General features: G+C 38.4%; 1 protein-coding gene across 5 annotated transcripts in view; it reads left to right on the top strand.

Annotated features, from left to right (window-relative positions):
• Positions 1-25,736, top strand: part of SIK2 (salt inducible kinase 2) — a 129,984-nt gene that overhangs the window by 20,486 nt on the left and 83,762 nt on the right. For all 5 annotated transcript variants that reach the window (XM_059180285.1, XM_059180294.1, XM_059180323.1 and 2 more), the window contains exon 3: positions 1,995-2,058. In XM_059180285.1, the coding sequence (XP_059036268.1) occupies positions 1,995-2,058 (64 nt within the window). The remainder of the gene's footprint in view (positions 1-1,994; positions 2,059-25,736) is intronic.

A 25,736-nucleotide genomic window follows, 5' to 3' on the forward strand; every position in this document is an offset into this window, starting at 1 on the left:
ATGACCTGAGCCAAAATCAAGAGTGCAGTACTAACCAACTGAGCTGCCCGGGTGCCCCTGTCGAAAATCTGTTACAGCACGCTGGCATAGGACTTTGATCTCCATAGTGTGATGCGGGCACACCTAGTGGTAGGCTAGACTCTGTCTGTACTGGCTTATAAGAACTGACTGTTAAATTTTCAGATGTTTTGCAAACCAACTAATACCATGTTAGTATCTCAAAATCAGGTATAGTGGGAGTATTTACACCACAGAAAACTGTTTACAGGTCAGGGCCTTTTTTTTTCCGCCACAGAGAGCTAATACTAGCACATTCCTCTGTGCACTCACATGGTGTCTCTTGGTCATAATAAGAAAATATTAATACTTCTATACTTATTTTTTATATTTTTGTGTGCATTCTGTAATGTATATAGTGTGTTTATACACTGGCACAAGATGTAATTTGTATCTCTGCTTATGTTCATCTAAACATATGCACGCATGTGTGTGTATACATGTACATGCATGTGTGATACACGTTTCACTAAACAACTTGTTACTGATAGAGATTTGTAATTAAAAAGGTGTGGAGGGGCGCCTGGGTGGCTCAGTGGGTTAAGCCTCTGCCTTCGGCTCAGGTCATGATCCCAGGGTCCTGGGATCGAGCCCCGCATCAGGCTCTCTGCTCAGCAGGAAGCCTGCTTCCTCTTCTCTCTCTCTCTGCCTGCCTCTCTGCCTACTTGTGATCTCTCTCTCTCTCTATGTCCAAAAAAAAAAAAAAAAAAAAAAAAATCTTAAAAAAAAAAAAGGTGTGGAGACAATTGGAGACCATTACTATTACCATTAGAATGACAGATCATGGTGTGCCTCTCAAAACAATTCTAAAGCAGCAGAAGGCTTCTTTGGTGGTATTTATATCAGAGTATTTCTCTTTTTAAGCTTTTTGTTGTTGTTGTTTGGTTTGGTAATTCCTAAAGAGGATACTTGTAAGAAACTAATCCACATCCTTATATGTCTGATGAACTATAAGCCGAACTAAGATTAAAGCTACCAGGATTCACAGAATTCCATCTTTATTTGACCTAAGTAAGCAGTTGAATTGATTTGCTGTTTATCTTATTTCAACTCCAGTTGTGAGTAGCTCTCTTTGTTTTCCAACCTGATTGGAAATAGTCCTAAACCTACATGATAGGGCAAAATCAATTTCCAGCCTTTTAGTAGATAATGGTTAAATTTTCCTTGTTATCACATGCCAGTACATAAAAAGATGGTGTTACAGAGAATCTAAAATTCACTCATTTTGTACTTATAAATTGATTTCCTTTTGGTTCAGTAGAATTTGAAATACCACATTTGTGACACTAATGTGCTTCCTTTCTGAACCTAGAAAACTGATTTGAATAAAACTGTACAGCAGTGGAGTTACAAAGAAGCTTTTGAACTATTTTTAAAATAATTGTAGTTTGTAACAATATTACAGTAAACAAGGAGGAATATCCTATTTTGCCAGGTGATCAGGGCTACAGGCCTAATAAACTGAGCTCTGTTTTATTTATCTCTGTTATTCTTAATCAAAGTCTACCTATAGCACAAGACTAGAAAAGTCCATGAGAAGGTGGTAGAAAGTTGATCTTCAAAACTCCTGTTACCTATGTTCGTGTTTTTTAACTTGAATGTGCATAACAGTCACATTTTGGTTTAAAAATTTTTTGTCACAATGGAAATTCTGTGTCAGTAGGTCTGAGATGGGGCCCAAGATTCTGCATTTCTAACAGTTGCCTGGCAGTGCTGCTGCTGGTCCATGGACCACACTTAAACAAGTGAGGACTGAGATTTCTCACAAAAGTGTTAGTAGAAGGGTATTGTCAGTCTTGTAAACTTAGCCACCTGTTGAATCATTCATTGGTATTTTTATTAGTAGTTTTATTTAGTAACTCCATAGGATTTGAATTGCAGTAGACTAGAATTGCAGTCCTTTCCTGTTGGACTAATATGTAATTATTTATCAATAGGTAATGGAGACCAAAAATATGTTGTACCTTGTGACAGAATATGCCAAAAATGGGGAAATTTTTGGTAAGTATTTCTCTATTCTTTAAATTTGTTTTTAATTTGAAACTGTCACTAATCTTCATGAATGAAGTATTTCCTCTTGATTTTCCTGCTTAAGAGTTGGCAACATGAACTAGAAATTTTTAAGCATTAGAATATAATAAAATATTCAGTAAAACAAAGATAAGGAATATAATTTATTTTCTTGTGTTCATGATGTTGATGTGTTAAAGCTATTGCTTAATTCCCTCATCTGTGTGAGAGAGATGGGAGAATTACAGATGGACAATACTTGCAGTCATATTGCAAGGGGGGTTTTCTTTCCTTTTGCCTTTCCTTTTATCTTCATTTTTTACCGTTCCTTCCAGGGGAAATACAATCAGCAAATACTTACCGAGTTCGTGCTATGTCCCAGGCATTGCTGTAGGTTTAGGGGATGCAATGGTGACCTAAATAACCTGGTCCCTGCTGTTGTGGCTCATACAGTTCAGTAAGCTACTGACTCTAGCTGTGTGGCCCCAGGCAAGTCACTGCAGCCCTGGGGGACTTGGTTTCTTTATCTCTAATAAGGAAAGGTTTTTATTAATTGGTTTCTGTGATCCATTCTAACCCTTACAAAAATTACAAATATTTTGTTCTAGTTTTCATCTTTTATTTTCATTCTTGTAGAGCCAGAAGAACACTGTAGGTCATCTAACCACTTTCCAGGTTTTTAACTTGAACATTTAAATCCAGAATGCTTTTTAAACAGCCTTAGTGAGGAATTATTCATATGCAGTAAATTGCACATATTTAATGTGTACAACTTAATACATTTTCACACACAGAAGACACACACACATGAAAGAAATCATCGCCACCATCAAGATATCCATAATTTCCAAAAGTTTTTTTGTGCCCCTTTTTATCTCTCTTGCCCCACCTCACCACCAAGCAACTACTGATTTGTTTTCTGAGTTTGTGTCTTGTAGAGTTTTATATAAATGTGGTCATACAATATATACTCTCTTTTGACAGGGGGGAGTGGCTAGCATTTTTCAGTATAAATATTTTATGATTTATCTATTTTGTTGTATGTATCAGCATATCATTTCTTTTCACTGCTAAGTAGTTTTATTGTAAATGGCTTTCTATTGTATGAATATACCCAGTTTATCCATTCATGTGTTAATAGATATGTGGGTTGGTTTCTGGTTTTGGCTGTTACACATGAATTGCTCTGAACATTCATGTACAGGTCTTTAACTTATAGTCTACCTTCCAGTAACCGTTCACCATGTCACATATAGCATGAATCTTAAAATAATATACCATTATTTTGCACCTCCTGGCCTTTATGTTTTTGTTATACATTTTACTTATGCCTGTTTTATAAAATACAAAATACAGTCTTGTTGCTTTTGTTTAAAAAGTTGATTATGTTTTGCAGAGAGTTTTCAATATTTTTTAAAATCTTACATATTTATGAGCGGAATATCATTGCTGCATCCCTGAATGTAGATGCACAATTTCATTTTCATTTCTTTGTGTAGATACATACCTTCTTCTGGTTTCATTTTTCTTCCATATGAAGGATTTTCTTTGGCATTTCTTGCAAATCAGTTCTGTTAGTGATGACATCTTTCAGCTTTTGTGTGTCTAAAAATCTTTGTTTTGAAAGATATTTGTCCTGGGTATATAATTCTAACTTGGATTTTTTTTCTTTCAGTACTTCAAAGATGTTGCTCCATTCTATATTTCTGACAAGAAAATACAGAATGGTTATGATATGTCTTTGTGTGGTTTTCTTCATGATTCTGTTCTCTGAACTCCCTGGATCGGGGAATGTATAGCTTCCATCAAATCCAGAAAACTTTTGGCCATTATTTTCTTGATCAGTTTTCTGGCCCACCCTCTCATCTTCTTTAGAGACTCCAATTACATGTATATTAGACTGTTTGAAATTATTCTACAGCTCAGTGATTTTTTTTTTTTCCATTTTAAAAAAAGTTCCTTTGTCTCTCTGTATTTCATTTTGGATAGTTCCTATTTGTAGGTCTTCAAGTCCTAGCATCTTTTCTTCTGCAATGTCTAATTTGCCATTAATCTCATCCAGTGTACCTCTCATCTCAGACATTGCAGTTTTCTGCTCTGTAAACTTGATTAAGGTCTTTTTTCTTTCTTTTTTATATCCAATATGTCTTTAGTTATCTTTTTAAAGATCCGGAATACAGTTTTAGTAACTTGAAATGTCCTAATTCTGATCACTCTGTCAGTGCTGAATCAGTTTTGAACTGTTTGTGTTTCTCCCAAGCTTTGGTCAGGTTTTCCTGCTTCTTTACATGCCTACTCGTCTTTGAGTGGATGTCAGGCATTGTTAGTTTTACCTTGCTGGTTGTCACATACATTTGTGTTCCTGTACCTCTTCTTGAACTTTGATCTGGGACACAGTTAAGTTACTTGGAAACAGTTTATATCATTTGATCTTTTATAATTGGAGCAGTGCCCAGTGTAGGTATCATTATTTCCCACTTTGGAGTACTCTACCCTATGCCCCGTGAATTTGGGGCTTTTTTAGCCTGGTCAGTAGGAACAGTCAGTGTTGTTTTTTCTAATCCTTGTAGATGGTTCCTTTTCTGGTGTCAGATAGCTTTTTCACACACATGTGCCAGTCACTACTCTCCTGGATGTTCAAGCAGGACCCTCACAGATCAAAGCTTTGTACTGTGTGTACCTCTCTCTTCTTTGGTACTCTGTTTTGCTACCTCTGTTCAGCTTGTTCTCCCTAGACTCTCAGCTCTATCTCCTCAACTCAGGGACGTCTGTTGGGCTCTGCCTATGTCTCTCTTCCCTAACCTGTGGCCTACAACTAACCTGTATTAGTTAAGGGTCCTCATGGGTCTCACTTCACTTATTTCCTGCCTCTCAGGGATCACTCTTCTTTTTTGCCTGATGTTCAGTGTACTGTAAACCAATGTCTCATATATTTTGTCTTTTATTTGTTGTGGGGGTGGTTTTGCGAGGGTAAATTCAATCCTTGTTACTCTATCTTGGTTGAAAACAGAAATCTCCAATCCTATCAAAATTATCTTTAATTTTAGCTGTTTTAAAAGAAAGAATTGAGGATGCCTAGGTGGCTTAGTCCATTAAGTGTCTCCCTTCAGCTCAGGTCATGATTCTGGGGTCCTGGGATCAAGTCCTGCATTAGGCTCCTTGCTCAGTGGGGAGCCTGCTGCTCCCTCTGCTTGTGTGCTCTCTCTCCCTCTCTCTGACAATTAAATAAAAATCTTTCTAAAGGGACGCCTGGGTGGCTCAGTTGGTTAAGCAGCTGCCTTCGGCTCAGGTCATGATCCCAGCGTCCTGGGATCGAGTCCCACATCAGGCTCCTTGCTCGGCAGGGAGCCTGCTTCTCCCTCTGCCTCTGCCTGCCATTCTGTCCGCCTGTACTCGCTCTCTCTCCCTCCCTCTCTGACAAATAAATAAAATCTTAAAAAAAAAAATCTTTCTAAAAATTAACAAAAATAATCGTGTATACTTCTGTAGTTTTGAGAATTATATAAAGTTGAATTCTAAAATAGTTCTGATTTAATCATTTTCTAATTGTATTTCAGGAAAGATATCTTGCCTTTTTAACTTTTTTTTCTTTTTTTATGCTACTGCTTTTTTTTTTTTTTTTAAGATTTTATTTATTTATTTGACAGACAGAGATCACAAGTAGGCAGAGAGGCAGGCAGAGTGAGAGGGGGAAGCAGGCTCTCTGCTGAGCAGAGAGCCTGATGTGGGACTTGATCCCAGGACCCTGGGATCATGACCTGAGCCAAAGGCAGAGGCTTTAACCCACTGAGCCACCTAGGCGCCCCTATGCTACTGCTTATTGAGCATATTTAAATTCTTAAGATATTTGTTTAGAATATTTGTTCTTAACTGATGCTACAGTGGAACGGTATGGACTTTGATGCCAAGCAAATCTGGCTTACCATGCTGGCTATACTGTACTGCTTGCATTGCTTGGGCAAGTTTCTTCCTTTTCTTTTCTTCTCTTTCTTTTCCTTTCTCCTTTTTTCTGTCTTCTGTTCTTTTCCTTTTTCTCTCTTTCCTGTTCTTTCTTACATTTGCTCGTTCATTCAGTTTAGTCAGTTTTGCAAGAAATCTTTACTGAAAACGAGTTACGTGTTACATACTCTTCTGTGTTGTAGGAGTACCACAAAGAAGAAAACAGACAAAAATCCCTGTTATGAATCTTGCATTCTGGTGTGTGGAGAGAGACCACAAAGAAATTAAGTGAATTGTGTAGTACATTAGGTGTGGTAAGTGGTACAGAGCTAGAACAAGAAAGGGAGGAGTTGGGAGGTAGGTACGTTTTTTACAGTGTTAAATAGAGCAGTCAGGGAAGGCCACACAGACATTTGAGCAAAGCACAGTCAGATAGATATGAGAGAAAGAGGGTTGTCCAGGGAGAGGGAAAAGTAAATGCAAGGGTCCTGAAGCATCAGTCTGTTTGGTATGTTCAAGGAATAGCAGGGAGGCCAGCATGGACAAAGAGAGGCAGGCAAGAGAGAAGAGCAAGAGTATGCAGGGAAGAATGGGAGATGAGGTCAGAAAGGCAAATGGCAAGCAGGAGTGGGGAAGATTTGGGGATTTTGTAGGCCATCATAAGGACTTTGGCTCTTACCTTAAATAAAATACGGGAACCCTTTAGAGGGGCTTGAGGAAAGAAGTGATTGCATCTAATTTGACATTTTAAAAGCCCCACTCTGGTTGCTTTGTTGAGAATAGGTTGTAGTGAGTGAGGTGGAAACAGACCAGTAAGAAACTTGCAGTAGTCCTAGTGAGGGAGGATGGTGGCTTGGCAGGGTATAGCAGTGCACATAGTGCTATGGTCAGACATATGTTGTGAAGGAAGAATCCGTAGAGGGCACCTGGGTGGTTCAGTAGGTTAAGCATCCAACTCCTGATTTCTCCTGAGGTCTTGATCTCTGTCATGACATCAAGCCCCACGTAGGACTCCATGCTGGGTATGGAGCCTGCTTAAGATTCTCTTTCTCCCTCTGTCCCTCAGCCCCCCTCTTCTGTTCATTCTCTCTCTGTCTCTCTTTATTTTTTTTTTTTTAATTTATTTGACAGAGAGACATCACAAATAGGCAGAGAAGCAGGCAGAGAGAGAGAGAGGAGGAAGCAGGCTCCCTGCTGAGCAGAGAGCCCGATGCGGGACTCGATCCCAGGACCCTGAGATCATGACCTGAGCCGAAGGCAGTGGCTTAACCCACTGAGCCACCCAGGCGCCCCCTCTGTCTCTCTTTAAAAAAGAGAGAGAAAGAAGAATCAGTAGGATTTCTTGATAGATGGAGACCACCTAAGGAGTGAGTGTGATTGGGGAAAAGACCAATGTCCTATCCCTAAGGCACTCAGATGTTAAAAGCTTGGGAAAATAGGAGGAGCCAGCAAAGGCGACAAGAGAATGCAGCGTTCTGGTAACCAAGTGAGGAAAGTGTTCTCAGGAGGGTGGTGTGAATTAACATCTATGTCAGATGGATAGATCAAGAAAGATGAAGAATGACAGTTGACCATTGAATTTGGCCATTGGTAAGAGCAGTGTTGATGGAGTGAGTGGGCCAAAAGCTACATAGAAGGGTTTTAACAGCAAATAAGAGAAGAAAAATGGAGAGGCAGTAGTCCATCCTTATAAGGATTTCTACTGCAAAAAGGGACACTAGAAATAGAGAAGTTAGTTGAGAAGAGCAGTGGAGTCAAGAGGTTAAGTCTTTACCCAGTGAAATATTTTTAAAGCTTGAAGCTATAGTTTTATGAGTAAACTAGAAATGGCTATTACTTGTGAGATGTCATTTCAGTGAAAATGGAATATTCTAAATTTTCTTTCTTGCCAAGATTTTTAATGTTAAAGCTTTGGATCACATTGTTTTATAGAAATTGAAATATGATTTTGGGATCTTAATGTGTATGTAGTTTATATTTAACATAAAATATCTAGGGTGCATGTCAAAGATTAGACAGAGTAAGCTGTAGACTCAGGTAGGTACAAGCAAAGAAGAGTCTTGGTAGCCAGCCAATTTCTGATGTGAAGCCCATGAGGAAGTAAAACAGAAGTGAAAATATGCAGTCCATGGAACATTAATCAAGTAGTGAAAAATATGTATAAGATTTTAAGTGAATTCTAAACCAAAAATGTTTTAAGTCAATTGGAGGCTTAGTAGAGAAAGAACCACATAAATAGTGTTGAACTATGTATTAAGAACTATACATTAAAATTTACATTTTATGTTTATAACCTTGGAATTACTCTTTATTATACTTTACACATATTCCTTTAGTGCCTACTTCATGTTCTGTTCCTTTTTTTTAACCTTAGTTTCATATTTAATTGGCCAGCAAAGCATACCCTGTGTTCTTGAAAAAGTGACTTGAAATTAAATCCTTCTGTTTCCACAGTCATCACCCTGATCTAGGCTTTCATCACCTCATGTCTCAATTATGAAGACCGCATGTCATACCAATCCCTGTTTCTTTTCCAAGCAAGTACATTTCTGATACAAGTCCTGCTTAAGCTTCCCCAGATACTGTATTTTATTATATTACTACTGTGTTCAGTAACCTTCATCTCCCATTGCCTTTTGGATAAAACCCAAACGCTTGCATTTGCAAGTAGGGTAGCTGCTCTCAGTAAATGATGTGCCCAACTATTCCTCCCAGAAATCTATGGATGACCCTTAGGTGTGGACAACCAAACCTCACATTATGCTGTCCATTTAGTAATCAAGTTTTCGTCTTTCTTTTTCCTTTTCTTTTCTCTTTTTTTTTTCTGTCTCTCTTGGTCTATAATTTTCTCTTCCAAGTTTTTATTTTTAAAAAAGTTAAAAATGTACCAATGTAAAAAGTCAAACAATTCTGCAAGGTTTGTTAGAAACAAGATCTGTTCCCCATCCTCCTCCCCACCCTCATTTCCCTTCCTCAGAAGCAACCACTTTCACTTCTCTTAGCTGATGAGATTTACCTCCTTTTCCCTAAGTAAAATGTTTATATCGCTGCTGCTGGCTTCTTCTATTTTAGGCATAATCTTTTGAATAGTTTTTTAATTCTTTCCCTAGTCCTATCTGTAAGAGGTGTATTTTTTTTTTTTTTTAATTTATTTGAGAGAGAGAGAGTGGGTGAGAGGGAGAGCATGAGCCGGGAAGGGGGCGGGAAGGGGGGAAGGAGCAGAGGGAGAGGGAGAATAGACTCCCTGCCCTATTGCAGGGAGCCAGATGCGGGGCTCCATGTGGGGCTCCATCCCCAGACTCCAGAATCATGACCTGAGCTGACAACAGATGCTGAGCCACCAGGTGCCCCTGAAAGAGACGTGTCTTAAGAGAGGTGTATAAAGACCAATTGTGAGAGACCCTGAGTGTTTGGACGAATGGTTTAGATTATTTCTTGGAGTGGGAATCTGAGAGCCAAAGGCCGTGATGTGTATAAAGACTTTTTTAAGGAAGATAAATCCAGCAGGGATATAGTAGTTTGAAATAGAAGAGAAGGAAAGAGGTCGTTTAGTAGACTGTTTTAATTGTCTAGAGATAAGAGGTTAAATGCCTAGATTAGATGTTATTTGTTGGAGTCACAAGAAAAGATTTTAAGCAAAAGTCATTTCTAGTTCTAAAAATAACAAGTAATATTTCTTGTGCATTCCCTTTGTGTTGGGTACTATGTAAAGTACTTTTTATGATTTATTTGTTTAGACCTCACAAAAACCTTAGAAGTTAGGCACTGAACGATTCAGCACTTTGTCCAAAGTCACACAGCCAGTAAGTGGCAGAGTCTGAATTTGAGCCTTGAAATCCCAGAGCCTGTTTGTTAATAATTTACTCTACCACCTCTCAGGAGTTCTTACTGTCAAGAGGAGAATGTCAAGAGTTAGGATATAAAGCAAACATGATTAAAGAATATTTGCGATGTGGTTGAAAGCAATAGAGAGTTCTGGTTCCCAACTAGAAAAATACAAATTAGATTTTAAGTATGGTGTTGGAGATAACAGCGGGACATTTATTTTGATATGTCCTGTTGGCAGTTAAAGATATGAAAGCAGACACCGTTCAAAAGAGAACTTAAATTCAGCAATAAAAAAACTACCCCCTGGAACCAGACACTTCACAAAAGAAGATACATAAATGGCCAAATAAATGCATGGAAATTACTCATTGTTATGAGTCATCAGAAAAATATAAACTAAAAACTACAATGAGATAACGTTACATTATCAACCTGAATGGTTAAAATTTAAAAGGCTGATAGTACTAAATGCTAGTGAGATTATGAGCTAGTATTCTTACACACTGCTGGTGGGAGTGCAACGTGGTGCAGCCGTTTGAGAGAACTGTTTCTCAGTTTCTTACCAAGTTTAATGGACATCTACCTGTTACCTAGCTATTCAGTGCCTAGGTATTTACCCAAGGAAAGTGAAAACAAATGTCCATAAAACAACTTGTAGAGTGGGGCACCTGGGTGGCTCAGTGGGTTAAGCCACTGCCTTCGACTCAGGTCATGATCTCAGGGTCCTCCTGGGATCGAGCCCCACATCGGGCTCTCTGCTCAGCGGGGAGCCTGCGTCAGCCTTTTTCTCTGCCTGCCTCTCTGCCTACTTGTGATCTCTCTCTCTCTGTCAAATAAATAAAATCTTTAAAAACAAAAAAACAACTTGTATAGTAATGTTCGTAGCAGTTTCTTCATAGGCAGGAACAACCCAAATGTTCATCAACAGAATGTATCCAAAGCGCACTGTGGTTTAGCAGTAGAAGGGAAGACAACACAGCAGTAGAAAGTAAGGAACTACTCACACCTGCAGCAATATAAACAGATCTTACACACGTTATGCCCACTGACAGAAGCTAGACACGAAAAAGTATATACTGTATGGATATATTTATGTGACGTTCTAGAATAGGCAATGCAAATATATAGTAATAGAAATTGGAAAGTGGTTGTCTCTTTTCACTCTTTCTGAGGTTGGGAAGAATTGACTGGTGGCCAAAGGAAACTATCTTGGGTGATGGGAAATATTTTTTATTATTATTTTGAGTGGTGGTTATAGAGAGTATACAATTTTCAGATCTCATCTAAGTAACCACCTAAGAATTTGCATTTTATTATATGTAAATTAAACCTCAGTAAATCCTTTTCTGTAAGAGAAAATTTATTAATAAGAGTATAGAGTTGAGATTACCTGCACAGAAGTGATGAGTAAAGCTGTAATTAGTAATGAAATCTCAGTGAGAAGGCAGCTAAGAAATGAGTTTTGATTATGCCTTCTTTAGAAGTGGAGAAGTGTAGTTGGTGGAGTAGAATCTTGGGCTGTAACGACAGTTTCTGTCCTGATCAGACAAAGGGGGAGACAGCTTGGAGTGTGGGGGCTATGTATTGGGTTATCAATAGATCACCACTAACTTTGAAGAGAATACTTTTCAATACACTGGGAGATAAAGCCAGATTTCAAGGAGTTAATAGACACGTGAATAGTGAGGATGGGAAGAAAGGTATTATAATAAAAGTATTTGGGAGGTTTTCAAGGTGGAAGGAAGGATGGAAGGAGAGAATTGAGGGATAACCAGGGTCTGTAGAATTCAGTATTGTGTCAAGGTTTTGGTTTTGGTGGTGGTCTTGGTGTTTGAGGACGCTGGAAAAGAAAAGAATATAGGCAGCAAATGAGATGGTTGGTGAAACAAGCTCCCAGAGCAGATGAGATACTGGAGTCAAAAGCACAGAGGGAACGGTTAGCTTAGAAGAGAGGAGTCCGTCCTTCTCGGAGCAGGTAGCGCACAGCTGCAGCTTCCGTGAGGATGAGAGCTGGTGCTGAGGACACGGCTGAGGATGCAGCTTTGGGGTAAAATAGAAGCAAGATGATTTTGTTAATATAGATTTAATTCATTATGTAATGTAGCAGATGAGACATCAGGGAAAGAGCAGTACATTAGACACCGTAGTGCGGGGAAAGGTTTAGAGCAGCTGGTTGTGCTCATGTGATAGTCAAGGGATGAATAAAAGCATCTGTAATTAGCAGGGAGGGAGTTCACTGTAGACTCACAGTCATCCGTGCTTTCCATCCCAGGAGGAGAAAAAGGAGGACAGTAAGAATGACCCAGGTTGGGGACTGAAACAGTAGAAGGTCAAATGCATGTAGGAGTTGCTGTGGCCAGAGAGGTCAGAGTTGAAATGGCTGACCGGGAGCTCCAAGCTCAGGAGGGCGGTATGTGAAGCAGCAAAGGGGTCTCATGAGCTGAGAGGTAAGACCGCGGAGCAGCAAAGGATATGAGGGTGAAGTTCCTTCAGGAAAATAGCGTTCATATATGGAAACCAGGCTCCTAACCTGGAGCCAGTACATAACTTCCCAGCAGCTTGCCACTTTCCAGTTCTCTTCTGCTCCTGGCACTGGTTACCCTAACCGTGCCCTGCTAATTCAGGAAAGGCTGTAGGTCTTTGCACTCCTCTCACCTGCTGCTGCTTTGCATAGAGAGAGGTTTCCTGTGCCATCTGGTTCTCGTGCTCCATCGGACTCGCTTTACACCCAAAGAGTGATTTAGGCGGCCTGCGGGGAATGCGTCTACGGCACGTGATTCATGCCTTCTGAGGTCATGGCGATCATGCCTTTTCCTTCTGTTCAGTTCATTAGATCGCACCTCATTTTATAAACAGTTGATTATACCTTTAAAGAATTTGCCTTGATTATACCTTTAAAGAATAATACAAAAAACAGTAATTCTGAGATATAAATAAGAAAAAGAACTAATCAGAAAATGTATTCAAGAGTAGAAAATACTCATTGGAGGTAGAGAAGGAAATAGCTAGCAGGCAGTAGGCCTAAGAACTTCAGATTTGGCTCTAAGCATTCTAGCTTTCAGGGTGAAAAAGAGATACAGTCATTTACAGAATTTTTTCTAAGGGAAAGACCTCTATTCCACAAAGCAAAACTTTTCTTGTTAGTAAATTTTTCCTTTGGGGTTTCTTAAAAGAGATACAATGTAAGCATCTTTATAAAACAAAAATTCGACTGAAACTGTTAAAACTTTACAGGGGCTTCCATTGTTTTGGGAATAGGAATCCAGGATTCTTGCGTCGCCTAGGTGGCTCAGTGGGTTAAGCCTCTGCCTTTGGCTTAGGTCATGATCTCAGGATCCTAGGATCAAGCCCCGCATTGGGTTCTCTGCTCAGAGGGAAACCTGCTTTCCCCGCTCTCTCTACCTGCCTCTGTGCCTACTTGTGATCTCTCTCTGTCAAATAAATAAATAAAATCTTTAAAAAAAAAAAGAAGAAGAAGGAGAGGAAGAAATCCAGGACTCTTATCAAGGCCAACAAGCATGATTACACTCCACATACCCTTCTTTAAAAACAATAAAGATGATCATTTCTTGAACACTTACATATGCTAGAGATTGTGCTAAGTCCTATACACGTACTATAGTCATTTTGTCTTTTCAAAAACCTTGCAAGATAGAGACTTACTAATGTCTCCCTTTTACAATAGAGTTGAGCCCTTTGCCCAAGTCACAGAGCAAACAGGCAAGCAAATGGCATAAGCAAAGCTCAAAGCCATAATCTGACTTCAGAGCCTAAGTTTTTAACAACTCCACTGTACTTACATGTCTTTGATCTTAAGCTTCTTCTTTCCTACTGAATTTGCACATTACTCTTTCTTCCGCCTGCGGGATCCTCTGCTCTCCCTTTATCCTCTTACGCATGTCAATTAATTGAATTATGGTAGTAAATACCAATAAATTTAATGTTGTCATTAAAACTAAAAAACCAGGCAAAGCATGTAATGCTTTTGTCCACTTTGGTGGCATAACTATTCTTTTATATCTTTCATGAAAATTGGAAGCATTTGAGCCCCTATCTTCAGTACTTTGAAAACTGGCCAGTGGACTTCTTACCAAATCTAATCTAATGACATAAAACCCATAACCAAGCTGATTTCCATATTGGTTCTCAAAATAGAAATGTGTAAATTTCCACATCTGTGCTCTTGCTGATCTAGAGCCTTAGAAAACCCTTTGTTCTTTACATATTCAAATCTTGCTTTTTACAAAGGCCTAGCTGAAGTTCTATTTCTTCAATGAAGTCTTTCTCAGTTAATTTTGTCTACATTTTCTTTTATAAGACCATTATAGTTCTTTTTTCTGTCCAACTCATCTTGGACTTTACATGCTGCGTTTCATTATTATTTAAAGTTTTCATGTGTATCTTTTTATCTCTACTAGTTTATAAACTGCTGAGGATTTAGCACCGCATATGGCATCCTTGTCCTGACAGCACGGCATATGTAATGGTCATTGAATTTGCCCAAAAGAGCCTTGGGTTACTAGTTAAAAGATTTTGACTCTTTAAAAATTGTCCTTTGGAATCATAGGTGTGATTGATGAAGGTTATTCAAGATTCTTACATTCTTTAGAACTATTTCTCATAATTTGTCTGTGTGGTCACGTGTAGTAAACGGTGCAAAAATCCCAGGGTGGTCACCTCGTCAGACAGTTTGGGCACTGTTCAAACAATTAAACCGGTAGTCAGCAGATTCCGGCCTGGTAATTAAATTACCCCAGGCCTTTGTTTTCCGATTTCTGCTCCTTGATATGCTGGCTGTGTCTTTCCAGGCCAATCATGTGCCTGAGGTTTATTGATTCATTTCCTGTATTTCCCTTTCAGTGGTAACCTATTAGGATGCCGGCTGGGTGAAAAGGGGCTTTGTTTTAGGCAGAATACCTTTAGACACTTGGCTTCTCAGAGAACCTGAGGGACAATTTTTGTGGCCTTTGGTCACTGTCTTAACAGTATGAAGATCATGTTAGAAAAGTTGTTCATTTGCCTTTCTTTAGGCGTTTAAATAAGCTTTGGAGGTTTTACCCACTTGAGAACACCAGTATGACTCTAAGTTTTATGGTTATTAGCCTGTGTGCCAGTGCTGCCATCACTTCTGTCACTTCTTCTGTTGTGGCTTTATTTTGGATAATTTCTCGCTTAAATTACTTCAGCAGCCTCACATCTCTTTCTTTCTCTGAACCCATCTTCCCATGTTGCTGTCAGAATGATCTCTCTAAAAGGCAGATTTAATCTGTGCAGTTCTCTGCTTAAAAAATTTCCGTGGCTCCCCAGTGCCTTCAGCATAAATTCAGAAGTGAGTACAGAAGTGGCACGGTGTTGCCTCACCTACCTTTCCAGGCACGTCCCCATTACCTGCCTTAGGAGTTCCACCAGGTGAATGTAACCTCCGGTGTGGGTGTGCGGTTGAAGGTTGCCTTCACGGACGTGAGGACGGTAGAGGTCAACGTAGAAAGAGATTAAGATGGTGGATTCTTCAGAAGGGGCATGCAGATGTTGAATCATGTAGTTAAAATGAGACTTCTTGGATATAAAATTTAGGATCTGTGCTTTTGAATATTTATTAGACACGTGTCATGTAATTACCTTTAAAGAGGTCAGATCTAATTATTATTTGTAAATCTCTCTGGCTGACATTTAAGGGAAACTGGTAACTGCATGAAAGAGCCAGCATGAGTCATGATTCAAGAAGTTATCCTTACGCTCCCCCTCATCTGTGTTTAAATTGGGTTAGACATTAAAAGAAAAGTCCAGAGTAAGGTCTGTTTGATAGTCCTAGATGTAGCTTTTAGTATAAACATCCTGGAGCAAGCCGTATAGCATTTCTGAACCTCATTGTCTCCTGAAAATGGGGGGGGGGGGGTTTGTATGAGTCTATTCAGTACTGTGTGCTGGAAACTGTCAACGGTGCTGGGGATTTACAAGAAAAAAAAGGAGCGAGCCACTTGGCCGGCACACTGGGAGAGTTCACAGCAGATCGTCCAGGTCTACAAAGCCGACGCCTGTACATCTCAGGACACAAAGTTTAGTTTCTGAACATTTGATAAATGAAACGGATTTGTCAGAGATGATTAATTAAATTGTTTTTAGGCTTCGTATGTTTGGAAATATAAGCATGACGGGCCTCGAGTGAATAGACAAGTTTCTGAAAAGCAGCCCCGTTTTCCTCTTAACTTCTATTTTCATTTCAGCTATCTCCTGCTGATTCCTGGCAGCCTGCCTTTAGTTATGGTTCAGAGCTGCCATTCTGTGCTGTGAGCGGCGAGCTTCTCCCATGTCTGGCAGCTGCAGCAGGCTACAGAGATGGGAGAGAGAAGCATCAGCTATTCTGATCTTGGCCATAACTGTACCCAGCTGAATTCTATTAATGTGAGGCTTTTGGCAGTCGTGTTTTCTGTTTCTTTTAGGATGAATTTCTATTAAGTAAATCATTCTATTAAGGAATTTCAATAAGATTGAATTAATTCAGAGAAAGCTACTTCTTTGTTTGTGAAAGGGGAGAACCAGAGGTAGATTTTATCTGCTAATTAAGGTGATAAGAGAGATTTCCTACTTAGAATAAAATGGGAAAACTGTAGTCCACATCGGGAATGGCTTTTTCTTTCCCTTTGGGAGAATACTTTTTCTGCTTTCAGAAAGAGGTCTCTGAGTGAGACCTCTGAGACCTTGTATTTCTGAAAATGCCTGCATTTTATGCTCATACACAAATAGCCTCAATGTGCTATTGGTCCATGGTCTACTTTCGTGTTAAAAAAAAAAAAAAGTTTATTTCCATCAAAGCAATATATTGTTTATTGAGGGTCATTTGTGTATCAGACAGAGTTCTGGATGCTCAGACCATGTCAGTAAACATCATCCTTGCTCTCTTGGAGTTCATATTTAGTGAGGGTGTTTCAGGTCAGGGAGATTAAAACAACAGGTACTGTCAGTATTTTAGAGAAGGTGAGGAAGATAAGGAAGCCAGGATGGGGATGAAGAGGAGTTCTTAAAAGATTCTCAAAGAGGGGTGCCTGGATGGCTCAGTGGGTTAAAGCCTCTGCCTTCAGTTCGGGTCATGATCCCAGGGTACTTGGGATCGAGCCCTGCATTGGGCTCTCTGCTCCGCAGGAAGCCTGCTTCCTCCTCTTTCTGCCTGCCTCCCTGCCTACTTGTGATCTCTCTATCAAATAAATAAATAAAATCTTTAAAAAAAAAAAAAAGATGTTCAAAGAAAGCCTCTTTGATACATATTTGAGCCGAAACCTGAAAAAGGGGATGTACTGGAGTAAATTTTTCAAGACCTTCTATGTCCTGAGATACAGCGTATCTACCATAATACTCCATAGTTTGTCTTGGAATAGAATTTTAAGTTGGAAATAATTTCCCTTCAGAATAATGAGGACATTGTTCCATTGTCTTGTAGTTCCAGGATTGCTTTTGAAAAGCTTTAAGTGATCTGAATCCCGATCCTTTGTTGTGAATTACTGTTTTCTGTCTGTGAACTCGTAAGTTCTAATCTTTGTCCCCAGTGTTCTGAAGTTTCACAGTAATGTTTCTTGGTAAGGGTCTATTTTGCTTCATGGTGCTGGGCTATTATTGGTGGGCCCTTTTAATCTAGAAACTCCTATCCTTTGGTTTCAGGAAATTGCCTTGAATTACTTGGCTGATGACTTCCTTTCCTAATTTTCTCTGTCATCTTTTTCATGAATGCCTACTCTTCAGATACTGACTCTCCTGGGCCAGCCCTCTGATGCATCCATCCATCCATCCCTTCTCTTCTATTCTGTTCCTTCCTTTTCTTTTTTCTTTTCTTTCTTTCTTCTCCTCTTTTCCATGTCTTTATATTTTTGCTCTGCTTTCTGGGAGATTTCATAGACTTTTTATTCCAACTATTCTTTTGCTATCGTATTTTTAATATCTAGCAGTTTATTTTGTCCCCTCATTTTTCTTTTAAAATAATACCCATTTTTAAATTTGATGATTCTACAATGTCTTTGCTTTCTGAGAACAACCATAATTTCTTTATATTTTCTTTATCTCTCTTTTTTTAAGATTTTATTTGTTTGAGAGAGGGAAAGCATGAGTAGAGGGGAAGGGCAGAGGGAGAGGGAGAAGCAGACTCCCCACTGAGCAGGGAGTCCAACATGGGGCTCAATCCCAGGACCCCAGGATCAGAACCTGAGTCAAAAGCAGATGCCCAACTAACTGAGCCACCCAGGGGCCCTATACATTCTGATTTTTTCCCCTCCAAGTTGATTTTTTTTTTTTTTCTGTTCAAGTGTGTGTTTTGATGTATATGTCTTATGTTTGTTTCTTTAGATGTTTACCAGATGTATTTGGTTGCAAATTCCTAGTTAACAGTGAGGAACTAAGAGGCTGACTGTAAACTAAGCCAATGGTGGGATTTGTCAGCTGAGTTTTACTGTAGGAGTGGTCTGATTTGTTCTTTCATTGGAGAGTCCCAATTTGTGTATCTTTATTCTTAAATTGACAGAGTCGCAAGAGAATATTCTAGCAGTCTTCTTCTGAAAAGCTAAAGGCCTGAGTGCCATAGTTTTGGCTTCGGAGGAAGGAAAGGCTGAGGATGTCAGTATCCAGGATGCAAATGTTTGCTTAAACTCCCTGTTTTCAGTGTGGTATCCCTGTCTTCAACAGTGCCGTACCTCTAGAAACCCTGTGTTTTTAGAGAGAAAGAAACCGTTCTGTAGAAAGTAGAGACTAAGCCTCCAGATTTCTCCTGGAGTAGAAGTCAGGGCATTCATCCAGTTACATAGAAGGAGAGGTGAGATGTCAGGACCGAATTGCTTCTTAAACACCTTCAGCTGGGGCGCCTGGGTGGCTCAGTCGGTTAAGCATCCGACTTGGTTTCAGCTTAGGTTGTGATCTCACAGTCGTGGCATCGAGCCTTGCGTCAGGCCCTGCGCTCAGAGTGGAATCTGCTTCAGATTGTCTCTCCCACTCATGTACTCTCTCTCTATCTCAGATTTTAAAAAAAAAAAAAAAAAGCACCTTCAACTGATCACCCTTATTTTACCTTTACTAACACCAACTTTCAGAGTTCTTTATACCATCAGTTTCAAAGTCCTTGGTAGCTTCTGGGTGAATCCTGTTAATTCAAAGTGTTTTCTTTCCACTGCTGAGACTTCAAGTTTCTCAAGTTGATTGAGGTTTATATTTCAACAGTTAGATTTTTTTGGTTTCCAAGTTCTCTCATTGAATTGGTTCTTTTTCCCATTTTCTGTTTTTCTTAGATGTGCCATATTCCCTTATTTCTGGGAAGATATTAAATATATATTTATCTCTAGATACTTTTTTCTCATCACCACGTTTCCTTTAAATATTTAAATATCAGGCTCATATCAATATGAGCTTGGGTGGCTCATTCGTTGAGCATCTGTCTTTGACTTAGGTCACGATCCCAGGGTCCTGGGATCGAGCCCAACATTGGGCTTCCTGCTCAGCGGGAAGCCTGCTTCTCTCCCTCTCCCACTCCCCTGGCTTCTGTTCCCTCTCTCACTGTGTCTCTCTCTCTCTCAAATAAATAAATAAAATCTTCAAAAATAAATTTTAAAAATAAATAAATATTTGAGTATCAGTATAATAACTTTTATGTTATTGTCTGGTAATTCCATCTGAATCTGTTTCTATTGTCTGTTTTTCTCCTGGTTTATTGGTTACATTTTCCTGCTTGTTGGTATGTCTAATACTTTTTTTTATTGGATGCTGGACATTGTGAACTTTAGACGGTTGTTTCTGGATTTTGTTTTCCTTTTAAGAGTGTTGAGCTTTGGTAAACAGTTACAGTTGTTTAATCCTTTCAAGTTTTGTTAAGGTTGGCATGAGAATATAACCTTTACACTAGAGATAGGTTAGCCTCACTACTAAGGTATGATCCTTCTAAGATCTCTACTAAATGCTTTGAATGATCAGTGAGAACCCTCCACTTTGACTGGTGGGAATGTGAATAATTCTCAGCACACTCTGAGCTCTGGAAACCATTCAGCTACGGCACTCGAGTTATTCTTTGCCCAGCCTAGTAGGATTGTATCCTGTGCAAAAGTACAAAAGTATGTACAAAAGACTTGACACCCCATGCAGGTCTGTAAGCTTTTTTTCCTGCATAGCTCCCTTCTCTTCAGAACTTTGCTCCACATCTTCCAGCAATCTCAGTCTTCTAATTCTAATTCCTTCTCCTCTACTCAACAAGCCAGCTGTACTCTGCACAGGCAATCTGTCCCTGCTGGGAAGTGCACAGTGCTTCTCCAGACAGAAGGCCGGATCATAGGCCTCTCCTCACGAGTTTCACCTCACTCAAGGATCTCAGTCCTATGTTGCCTGTTGTCCAGTGTCTGAACTGTTTTGGCCAGTTTAAATGAAGGGTACATCTGGCTCCTGTTACTACAATCTGGCTAGAAACAGAAGTCAACATACCTGTTTTAAAATCCTACTCTGATTGTACTCCTCTTTGGGTGTGTTCTTCATTTGTTGAGCCTGTGTTCTATGCTGAATGAGATTTACATTCCTCTAGAGTTTGCTCTCATTCTGTGATTGGATAAGCATTTTTGTAATTGAAATTTCTGGTTAGACTTTCTCCTGTATCTGTTAATGCATCCCACTTGGGAAGAGGACTAATACCTGACATTGGAGTTTTCACTTGATTTTCAGTGAAAATAAAGGAGCAAGTAGAAAATATTTCTGAACTAGACATCCTGGTGACTGATTTGGGAATGAATGCTTCCCTCTTTTCCAGGTGTCATCAGCCAGCCAGGACACTGCCCTGTCTCTTTAAGATCTTGTACACATTACTCCCTGCTGGGGTCATATTCCCTGTCACTGCCCAGAGGTACTGGGCAGGGGATGAACATGCGCTGGTTTGACTTGGATATACCCACGGTGGTTTTCCATCTAGTAACCCTGTTGATTTTTCCCTATTGAATTCGACCTTTGGGCATGGAACACTGGTAGCGCTGTTGGCTTTCTTTGTTACCCCTTAAGATCCCTGTTGATCTTAGCCGATGATTTTCCTCCTTAATTTGGTTTGGTCGTTGTACATCACAGAATTATTCCCAGTGTCTAACCCTTCATTTCCTTTTCTCTTGTATGACTACTAAAAAACTTTCTGCCTTTTCCAGGATTCGATGTAGGAAGGGAAAACCAGCCAGTTCTCAGTCTGCCATCTTGACATAGCCAGAATAATCTCTTTGACCCTGTCTATGTTCAGCCATTTTGTAATAGATTTGCTTTTCATTAAATATCAGTGTTTCATTAAATATCATTGGTAAGGTTGTTTGGGTCTTCAAGAAAAATTCTCTAAGTATTTGAGGGTGAGGGTACTCCCTAAAGGGAGAATCAAAGATACAACTATGGTATAATAGGGTATTTGGTAAGTGCTATTAGAAAGTACAAGAAAAGTTCTGTAGAAAGTCAGAAAGCAATAAGCAATCATTAACAAGCAGTGGTAATATTTGCAGAGTGTAGAGTTACAAACTCTGTGGCCATATAGCATCTGTTAAAGGTCACCAGTGATCTAATGGCCAGATCTGCTGCTTTTTAGTCCTCATTCTTTGTCTTCACTGCAGCAACTTGACACTCAGCAAGCACTTTTTCTTGGAAATTTTCTTCTGTGACATGTTTCTGTGACATGTTTCTGTTCCTGCTTTTACAACTTGTCTAGCTTTCTCATTTTCCTGTCCTGTAAGAGAGTTCTGTGTATTCGCCAACTGTGATCCGAAAGCTTTACTGCCTTTAGGAAGATGATTCTCAAATCTTTGACCTGAGCCTTTACATTAGCCTGAACTCGAGATTCTTACTTTCTGCCTTGATACTTGGAAAATAAATGACAAAGCCGAGCACATTACCTTCTCTTCCTCTAAGTAAGCTCTTCTGTGTCTAGAGTTCTGTCACCAGTTTGACCGTGCGTATTGCCACTGCATATCTTCTACCCCTCCTCCTTCCTGTTTTTATCTGGTTCATCGCCTAGTCTTACGGGTTTTTTTTCTTAGAAATATTTCTCATTTCTGGCTTTTATATTTCATTTAGTTCCTTATTAATTCACTTTGGACTCACGATTAGCATTCCAAGTGCTCTCTTGCCTCCAGTATTTCCCTTATCAATCTGTCCTGCGCACAGTTGCCAATTTAATCTAAAGCTAATTCATTCACATTCTCTTGTTTTGTCTGCTGTAAAGTACCATTATCAGGTTATGTATCTTTTTCCTACTCCACTGTGATTTTCTCAAGGGCAGGATCTGTATCTCATTCATTTTCTCTATCCTCATTACCCATTAAAGTGTCTGGCACACATGGTAGGCGCTCAGCTGAGTGACCAAGACTTGCTCTGTTTTGAAGGTGTACTGTATTTTGAAATGGAGAGTAATCAAGCAGTCGTTCCAAATGTGTAAGTAGATTTTATTTTTTGGTAACAACTTTTTGATAGTGAACTAATAATTTTTGAATACTGACTTTATTGACTGACAAAAAGTGGACAAGTACCTTGTGAACCCCCAAAAAACCCATCAGCATTATAGTAAGGCATATATCTAAAACCTATATGTCTGCTGCAGTGTCAAACACATATAGAAAATACCATTTTCCCAAAAGGAACTGAGAAAGGGGGAAACATTTTTCCTAACATATTGGCCACATGGCATGTTTCTCTTTTTCTAAATGACTGCTGTCAGCATTTGTCTTGCTAAGAGCAGTATTATTATCATTGATTTCAGAAAATTCAAATTTGTTTGGAATGAGAAAAGCTCTGCTACACATTCACCTCTTAGTTTATTTTCAAACTTTTATCCTAAGTGTACAATATGTCTTGGGCTGAAAAATGTGAAGAAATAGGAGGAAGAGGACAGTGAAAAGACTCAAACTGTCACAAGAAGATTTTGCTTTTCTATGTAGTGCAAGGAATTTGAGTTACATCTAACACTGCTTTATTTACTAACACACTTAAAAACTGACTGAACCTCTAGGGTTTACTTAGAGTATAGATAGCATGGTTATAGAAAATTAGAAATTCATAAAACTTTTCATTTTCTGTTCCTATCTAGTCATTCATTTACATGGTTTTCCTTTTTTTAAATTGAAGTGTAATTTATATACAAAAAGTGCATAATCTTAAATTTATAGCTTGATGAACTTGATGAATTTTCTGCGTATGGGTCTTGTTAGGTAGATTTCTCCTAAGAATAGAGAACATTTCCTTCACTCTAGAAAGTTTCCTCACAGTCAGAATCCCAAGAGTTACCATAGATTACTTTTGCCTATTTTTGATTTTCAGATAAATAGAATAATACTCTTTTGTTTCCACTTCTTTTACTCGACCTTCCATTGATGAGATCCATTCATGTTACTGTATGTTTCAGTAGTTCCTTCTTTTTCATTGATACTATAAATTTTTAAGTTTATCTTTTATGTTTGACAAAGTAATATGTTTATTGAAGAAATTTTGGAAAGTATGTAAAAGGTACGGGTGAAGGTGGGGATTGATCCCAGGACCTGCAGATGAAGACCTGAGTCAACGGCAGATGCTTGACATCTGAGTCACCCGGGTGCTCCAACAGCACCTTTATTGCTCTCAGCAGTAAAGAAAGCAATGCACTACACTCTATGAATGACTCTTAAAAATATGTTACTGAGGGAAAGAAAACTCCTAGAAGAACACATTCTATTTACATAAAACCCCCAAATATGTAAAAACTAAGCTGTATTGTTTGGGGATACCTCCTTAGTATAATTACTCTCTTAAAAAAAGAACAGGATAGGGTTATCTCTGAGAAGAGGGAGGAAGTTGTGATTTTTCAGGGGAAAGTGGGAGAGGTGCATCTGGGATGCTGGAAATGTTCAAATGTTACTTCGTGTGTGTGAGTGTGTTATTTGATGGCTTTATTGAGGTACAGTTGACATACCTTAAGCTTCCTCATACCCCTTTGTAGTCCTTCCCTCTAGCCTGTCCCTTCTCATTCCCTCACCCCTAGGCAACCACTGATTCACTGCCACTACCAATTAACCTCTAGAATTCTAGAATTTTATATAAATGGAATTATATGTAGTATGTACTTTCATTTTTATCCAGTTGCTTTCTTTCAGTCAGCATAATTATTTTGAGATTCATCTACAGTGTTACATACATTCCTTTCAATGCTGAGTTGTATCCCCTTGTTTGGATATCACAATTTGTTTACCTGTTCACCTGTTAATGGATGTTGGGTTTGTTTCCAGTTTCTGGCTATTACAAATAAAATTGCTACAAACAGTAATATACAAATCTGTGTATAAATATATACTTAACTTTTCTCTTGATTGAATACTTAGGAACGAAGTGGCTGGATCATACGATAGGTATATATTTAACTTTCTAAGAAATACACTTTTGTACCCACTTCACCTCCTCCCATAGAACAAGAAAACATTTTGGGCTAATAAATATATTTCTGTAAAATTATTTTAAGTCACTATGTAGTAATCCATCAATTAAACATAACGTGTTTAACCAGTTCTTTGCAGATGAACATTTAAATCTCTTCTATTATTATAAACATTACCATGGATGTCTTTGAAACTAAATCTTTGAATATGTTTTTAATTCTTTAAGATAAGTGACTAGAAATAAAATTTCTTGGCCAAACATTCAAGCTTTTGTTACAGATTGCCTTCTAGACATATGACAAATTAAATCTTCATCAGTCAGATTTTTTTCACTTGAAAACTAAACTTATGTCATATGCAGTTAGTCAAAACTATATGTTAGATAGTCAAGATATTCCCTTTGGGTAATGAAGCAATTTTATTTTACTTTCTTTGGGATTGTAGGTGAAATAAGTCTAGAGTCTTAAAAATTTTTTTTTCTATTTGTATATATAGTAAATGATATTTGATGATAAATGATATAGTATAAGTAAATATAAATAAGTAAAATATATAAATATATAATATTTATATATAAAATACGTATAAATATATAAATATAAATAAGTAAAAAATAAGTAAATTATATAGTAAATGAAATTTCTCTTTCTGAGTCAAATGTAACTATGAAAGAATTGCCCTTAGAATAGAGATTCAGTAAAGTTAAGAAATAAATTGTTAAGAAAAATAAATTGCAAAAATACTATGTATGGTATGATTGCATTTAGGTTTTCAAGTAATTTCTACTTAATAGTGCTTAGTATTTAAAGCAGTTTGTGTATATAATATGTGGTTTATTTATTGATAGGAAATCTTTATATGACAAATATACAGTGTTTCATTATAAATGCATATTTTCATAGGGAAAGGTTTAGAAAATCTGAATTGAGCTGTCCAGTCGTGTCTGAGGGGTGGGATTGGGGCTTTCATTTGTACTTTGTGTTTCTGTGTTTGAAGTTTTTTCACAGGAAGTATGCACAGCTTTTACTATTGGAGAAAATAAGTATATTTTCATTTGGGAAAATATGAGATAGTTCTACAGTTTAAGTTCAGAAGACATTTTAGAGTGTAGATGTTTTGGAGACAGTCCCAACTAGACGGGAGGCTGTGACAAGTACATCCTATTGCTGGAATATATGTCTTGTTTACCAATTATAATCTTCCTGTCAGTGTTTGTATTCTTGAATTGGTAGTCAGAAAAATGAATACTTTTTACTCTTCCCTAAATTCTGTCAGGCTACACATATTGTGTAATTGATATGTTATGTAGCTTGTCAGTTCCCGTGTTCTAGTGCCTATTATATTTCAGCATGCTGCAACTGGTTAGGATAGTGTCACATAGTTCCATTCTTTTTTCTGCGCATTTGTCTCTCCATCTGTGAGTACAGCATTTTGTTGATCCTTGCACATATTCCATGTATCTGTCTATACTGACTTTGAATCTGCTAATCATATACCATACACTTTAGCTGGTCACCACTGTGC

Source organism: Mustela lutreola, chromosome 1, assembly GCF_030435805.1.
Source record: "Mustela lutreola isolate mMusLut2 chromosome 1, mMusLut2.pri, whole genome shotgun sequence".
Classification (NCBI taxonomy): domain Eukaryota; kingdom Metazoa; phylum Chordata; class Mammalia; order Carnivora; family Mustelidae; genus Mustela; species Mustela lutreola.